The sequence below is a fragment of the Cavia porcellus genome, unplaced genomic scaffold (genome assembly GCF_034190915.1).
Source record: "Cavia porcellus strain 051 isolate PalLab524CR breed Dunkin Hartley unplaced genomic scaffold, mCavPor4.1 scaffold_19, whole genome shotgun sequence".
Classification (NCBI taxonomy): domain Eukaryota; kingdom Metazoa; phylum Chordata; class Mammalia; order Rodentia; family Caviidae; genus Cavia; species Cavia porcellus.
In genome coordinates, this window is record NW_026947502.1 from 2,661,243 (window position 1) to 2,667,151 (window position 5,909).

The following is a 5,909-nucleotide window of genomic DNA, read 5'->3' on the forward strand; positions in this document are numbered from 1 at the left end:
AGAGACGTGTGCAGAGCAGGGCGGAGCCCGTGAGGCTCCATCTGGGCCAGTGTCACAGGGAGGAGAAGGGGAAGTGGCAGCCCCGATCCCTGTCCTGGGCTGCCTCTGGCCAGACAGCATAAACAAGCCCCAGTCTAAACTGGTTTAAAGTGACTCCTGAGAGGTCCCGAGGCTTAACACACTCATCCCGGGGCATAGCCGGTGGGCACAGCCAGCCTTTAACACCCTGCTGTCTCTGCCTCCCTGCCTGGGAATCACTGCCTGGGGAGCAGCCCCAACCCGGCTCCCCGGCCAGACCCAGAGGGTAAATGGCTGCGCTCCGGCAGGGACACCCGGCTCCTGTGGGTGCAGGCCCATGCTGCAGGCCGCTTGGCTGCTGGAATGCGGTGCCCTCCTCAGCAGCCTCAACCATGCGCCCAGCCTGGGGATGGAGGCCGGGGTTTGTGGGGAGGGCGAAAGGTCAGGCAGCCTCGGGAGGGAAAGGGAGCGGCCACTGGGCTGCAGCTCTGTCCACTGAGACCTGAAGGAGAGCGGGTGGCGGGGCAGGAGGAGGGCGAGAGCCGGATCCTTTCTGTGGCCCATGCGGGGAGAAGACGGCTGCGGGCCGGGAAGGCACAGGGTGGAACTGAAAGGCTCAGGGCACCTGCAGGTGGTCACGGCTGCCTTCCAGGTGGCATCTCAAGGCCACGCCCACCAGCTCCATCTGGCAGCCCAGGCCTCACTCACCCACCGGAGCCAAGGGAAGCAACCCAGCCCTTAGAGAGCCCTCTATGGTCCCCGCCCTCCATCACCTGCCCAGATGGAGCAGGGAAGGCCTCAAGCTCCTCCTGCCTCTAGCACCCGGCCCGCAGCCCAGCCCCCTGCAGGTTGGATGGATGGACAGAGAGATGAAGGGACAGATGAGAATCCACAAAGCTGAGCTGAGGGTAAAGAACAGGGTCGCCCTTCCTCAGTCTGTCAAAAATGGTGACACGGACTCCCCAGCCTAGCTCGGCTGATGCAGCCACACCGTGGTCCAGGGCCATCACCTGGCACCCACACCATCCCTGTACCTGCGTGGTCCCTGCACGTGCGTCGCCCAACATCCAGGGCCCGGCCACTTGCACCTGAGGGTGCACAGGGCCAGGGGCGTCTCTGGGCAGGAGAGCAGAGGTGGGCAGGCAGTGGAGCAGTGACTCAGCCTCCACCTCGGGTCTAACCATCAGTCTCTGTCAGGGCTTCCCAGGACCTCGGGGCGAGAAAGGTGACCGGAGCGAGCGTGGAGAGAAGGTGAGGCGGGGAGCATGGAGAGGCGGTCGTGGGGCAGGGGCAGCAGGGGGCCGCAGGAGGCTGAGCCCAGTGACTGTGGCCACCCAGCCTCTGGCTTTTCGCACAGGGAGAGCGAGGTGTCCCTGGCCGGAAAGGAGTGAAGGGCCAGAAGGGAGAGCCGGGGCCACCGGGCCTGGACCAGCCATGTCCTGTGGTACGTGTCAGCCAAGGGGCGTCTCCCCATCCTCAGAGCTCAGCCCCAAGTCCCGCTGGCCACAGCAGCCCTGCGCTGAGCGCCACATGTGGGCCACTGCAGCCCTCCTGGTCGTCACTGCCCCCTGCTCCCCACGGTCCCCTCGCACAGGACCACTTTCCCTCCCGCCCCAGCCCCAGGCAGGCCTGGCAGAAGCAGGGCCCATCCCGGGATCCTGGCGAGTGGTACAGAGGGGCTGGCTTTCCGAGGCAACAGCAGACGCCCGAGGGGGCTGGGAAGCCTCACAGTCACAGGCGGCACAGCGGGCACAGGCTGGGGTGCCCAGTCCCTGACCTAGTGCCCAGGGCCACACTGCTCCCCGAGGTCGCCTCCCCTGCTCTCCTCTGCCGCAGGGAAGGGCCCCATACTGAGCCTGTGTCCCTCCTCCTCACTGAGCACCTCTCCTGCCCTCCCAGCAGCTCTGTCCAGCGTCTGGCATGGTCTGCCAGCTGTCAGAGTGTCCAGATTTCACTCAGTGTCCAGAGAACTCAGCAAAGACAGGAAAATGCACTGGCTGGGCCAGGTGTCCACTGAGCCCCATGTGACCAGTAGGACTGGGGGCACACAATAGCCCCTAGGGTCTCTGTGCTCATGCCAGCCAACCCACACTGGCTGGGGAGGTGGGCACCCAGTACTGGGGTCCCCAGCAGGCCTCTGCCCTCCATGAGGCAGGCCCTCCATGCTGGGGTCCCCCTCTGTCCAGGTGGTAGGAGAAAGCTAGAGGACAGAGAGGGACACAGAAGGGCCAGTTGCAGCCAGGGAACAGTGCAGCCCCGCTCTCACCCTCACCCCACCCCCAGTGGTCAGCCTCTGTCTCTGAACAGGATCACGTCCGACGCAGAGGCCAGCAAGGGCTACCTGGCTCCCAGGGCCTGGCGAGGGGCAGCAGGCCCTGCCCTGCGGTAGGCAGCATGGCCGGTTGTGTGCTGTGTGTGCCCTGGGCCTCCAGGGCTGCTGTGTCCGTGACTCTGTCCCCTCCCTCCTGCTAGTCCATGCTGCCTTCTGCCCTTCTGGTCAGGGCCTCCGAGTGTCTGCCACTGTGCCTGCGCTTCCGAATGCAGTGGAGTGTGTCCCACCCTGACCCCTGCCAGTGACTGCATTTGGTCCCTGGGCCCACAGGCTGAATGGGCACTGCCCACCCTGACAGCCCCACCCCAGGCCAAGGTCCAACCTGGGCCACCCTTCCCACCATTCAGATCCAGACACGGGTGGGGACCAGGGTGCTGCCCACTGAGGTCTCGTCTGGAGGCTCTTGAAGGCATCCTGCCCTGGACAGAGTCACAGTGACCACTGCGCGCCAGGAGGCCACATGACCCCGAGGGCTGGGGCGGGGCCTCCTGGCAGGCCAGTGTCAGCATGTTGCAGTAGTATCCTCCTGCCTCTGCCCACAGCACATGTCCAGGCAAGCGGGGGGAGAAGCTGGCAGCCCATAGGGCAGTTCCATGGCTGTGTCTCCCTACAGACCTGGGCAGGTGAGGGGGCTTAGGGAGCCCACCAGATACCTGTCCCGGTCACTTACACCTACTCTCTCTCCAGGGACAAGATGGGCTGCCTGTGCCTGGCTGCTGGCATAAGGTACTGTACAGGGTTGGCCCCAGGACCGGTTTGGAGGACTGGGGTGGGTCAGGACACAGAGAGGGCGGGGTCGGGGTGCCACCACTGAGAGCTCATGGTGCCCGGTCAGCCAGTGACAGCCTGGCTGTGCCTGTCCCAGCCTGCAGCTGAAGCTGGGGACAATGGTCCTGGCTATTGTGTACCCCCAGTCCTACTGGTCACATGGGGCTCAGTGGACACCTGGCCCAGCCAGTGCAGTGCCTGCACTGGCACCAGCTGGCACCTTGTGACAAACAGGACTAGAGGACAGGGCTGCACCGGGCTCGGGACTCCCCATGCCCCCTGTCACCTTGTCTTTCCCTCCTTCACCAGTGATCCCCGACCCTGCTCACTACCTGTACAGATCCGTGTGGACACTTTTAGTTTTTGTAAAAAGGAAACAGTAATATATTGACCTCTCATGGAACGCACCACTCTGGCCTGTGACCCCGGCAAGGGCCAGCAGCCTAGCATGACTGGTAGTGTAAGGTGGGCAGGATGGTGTGCACTGTGGCTTCAGCGCCCTAGTAGGAAACGATGGTGACAGTGCCCGCTTGTCTTGGGCTTTCGATCACCTGATCAGCAGAGACTTGGCTGGGCTGGCCACTGCCTCGTAAGAGCTGTCCCCAAAGCAGGGAGCGGGGAGCCCTGCGGTCATGCTGGATCCAGCCACACCTAATTGGCTCGCAGCTGCTATGCTGCTGCCCCAGCCCCTCTGGCCTCCAGACTCACCTACAGCTGGCTGCCCTGGACCCTGACACACCAGGGCAGGACTCAACTCTGTGGGCACTTGCTAATGACCGGGGAGGAGTCTGCAGAAAGCTCCCCACAGTGGCCTGGCTCCCTCTGGAAGCTGTGAGAACTCAGGGGCCAGGCTCCATGATGGCTAGGACAAGGAGCCAGTTTTGGGAGCGCGGAGTCCCGGAGTGCAGGGATGGACCATCCAAGCTGCACTGGCTACCACTTCCTGTGTCACCACATCACTTGGAGATGGACAGGAAAGGGGACCGGTCGCCCCTGAGGAGATGATCCAGCTGGCCCAAATCTCCCAGCCAGGACTTTGGTCAGCCTGGCAGCAGGGTGCCTGCCGGCCAGCTGCACAAAGCAGGGTGCAAGACTGGAGCCCGAAGGCCTGCACAGGGCTCCCAGCAGCCAGCCCTGTCCTATCCTCTCCCCATGTAGACGGGTTTGCTCATGTAATAAACATCAGCGTGTGTCTGCATATGCCTGTCTTTGTGGAGGCCCTGGCCACTGCCAGCTGAGTTTCACCTTGACCACTGAGCACTGGGGAGAGAGGGACGCCCTTGTGTCAGAGCCACCATAGAATCCGAAGGAGGATGTGCAGGGTCAGTAAGAGGGCAGAGACTATGTGAGTCAGGAAGACACAGGGTCCACACCTGGCCCTGCTGCCATCACCCGAGCTCTTTGGGCCACTCACTTCCCGTCACTGAGCCCAGTCCCTGTGGCCTCCTCCACTCTGGCTCCCAGAGAATGTTGCATGCAAATCACCCCAAAGTTTAGTGTTGCCTAAGACATGGCCAGGCATGGGGAGGCACACCTGTGACCCCAGCACTCAGGAGACTGAGGCAGGAGGCTCACTGTTTGGAGCCAGCCAAGGCTACGCAGTGAGTTCAAGGTCAGCCTGAAGTGCGTATAAAAGCTGTCTGAAAAAAAATTTTTTCCCATTCGTTCATGGTCTCAGATGGGCAGCTCTCACTCCAGGTCTCCTACATTTGGTAGCTGAGGCTGGCAGTCCACTAGGACCAGGACAGCCAGGACACCTGGTTGGGGTCTTGCTTTCTTCCTTTCCTCTCTGCCCCTAATCTTTTTGATACCGGGTCTCATTCTGCAGTTCATGCTGGTCTAGAACCTGCAATGATCCTCCTGTCTCAGCCTCCAGATTGCTGGGATTATAGGCGTGCGCCACCACGACCAGCTTGTGTGGGGGTCTTTCCAGATGGCCTGGGCCTCCTCAGTGATGGGTACTGGACTCCAAGGGTAAATGAATCAGTTGCCCCAGCCTGAGGAGACAGACCCCACTTAGAGAGATCATTCCCATCACAGTGCAGGATAAAAGTGGGACGGTCTGCTTGTCTCGCCTGCCCAGCCTCTGTTATCTCCCACTCTGATCAGCACTGCAGACTGTGCAGATACCTTTACATGTTCCCCTCGTCCCAGCAGGGATGCCCCCAAGACCACAGTACAGGCAACACCCCAGTCAAGCAAAAGCACCCACCCAGTTACACGGGGCTAGAGGGGAAGTCAGCCACAGGGCCCTAAAAGCGGGGGAGAACAGCCACACTGCTCAGGCTGTGTCAGAGACGCTGGATGTGGGGTGGAGATGGCACTGGCTGTGTGCACGGCTCATCTGGACCCCCTTCCCTCCACTCGGGAAGTGCACCCCACACCACCCCACACAGCTCCCAAGATACGGGCCACCGTGGTGGCCTTGATGCAGAGGACCTTGACACTCAGGGCAGGCGCCGGCGGCTGGGTGCACACCCGGATAGGGTGTCAGGTGTGGGCTTGCTGCCCTTGTGGGAGGCCGCAGGGACAGAGATTAGTGGACCAGGCATGGCCCTGCCCCACAGCTCAGCCTGGAGGTGGGGAGCCAATGGGCACCCTCACGCTTCCCCTTCAGAAGAGGGAAACACAGTTAAAGAGTCCTGCCGGGTGACATCTAAAATGATCAGCAGGGCCACAGTCCGGCAGTTATTTTTTCAGACCCATGGGGGCTCCTCCAGCCCTTTTAGGGGAGGGGGTAGCGTGCTGCTAAACTGCCCAGCCATGGCTCAAACTTGATTCTCCTGCTCAG

General features: G+C 62.1%; 1 protein-coding gene across 2 annotated transcripts in view; it reads left to right on the forward strand.

The window, feature by feature from the left end:
- Positions 1-5,909, forward strand: part of Col23a1 (collagen type XXIII alpha 1 chain) — a 250,231-nt gene that overhangs the window by 242,979 nt on the left and 1,343 nt on the right. The window contains exons 23-27 of one of the 2 annotated variants that reach the window (XM_063230524.1): positions 1,216-1,269; positions 1,376-1,462; positions 2,326-2,403; positions 3,038-3,076; positions 3,428-4,316. In XM_063230524.1, coding sequence (XP_063086594.1) covers positions 1,216-1,269; positions 1,376-1,462; positions 2,326-2,403; positions 3,038-3,076; positions 3,428-3,430 — 261 coding nt within the window. In that variant the 3' untranslated portion in view covers positions 3,431-4,316. Of the gene's footprint in view, positions 1-1,215; positions 1,270-1,375; positions 1,463-2,325; positions 2,404-3,037; positions 3,077-3,427; positions 4,317-5,909 lie in introns of those variants that run through there. The other variant, XM_063230525.1, reaches the window with a different exon arrangement.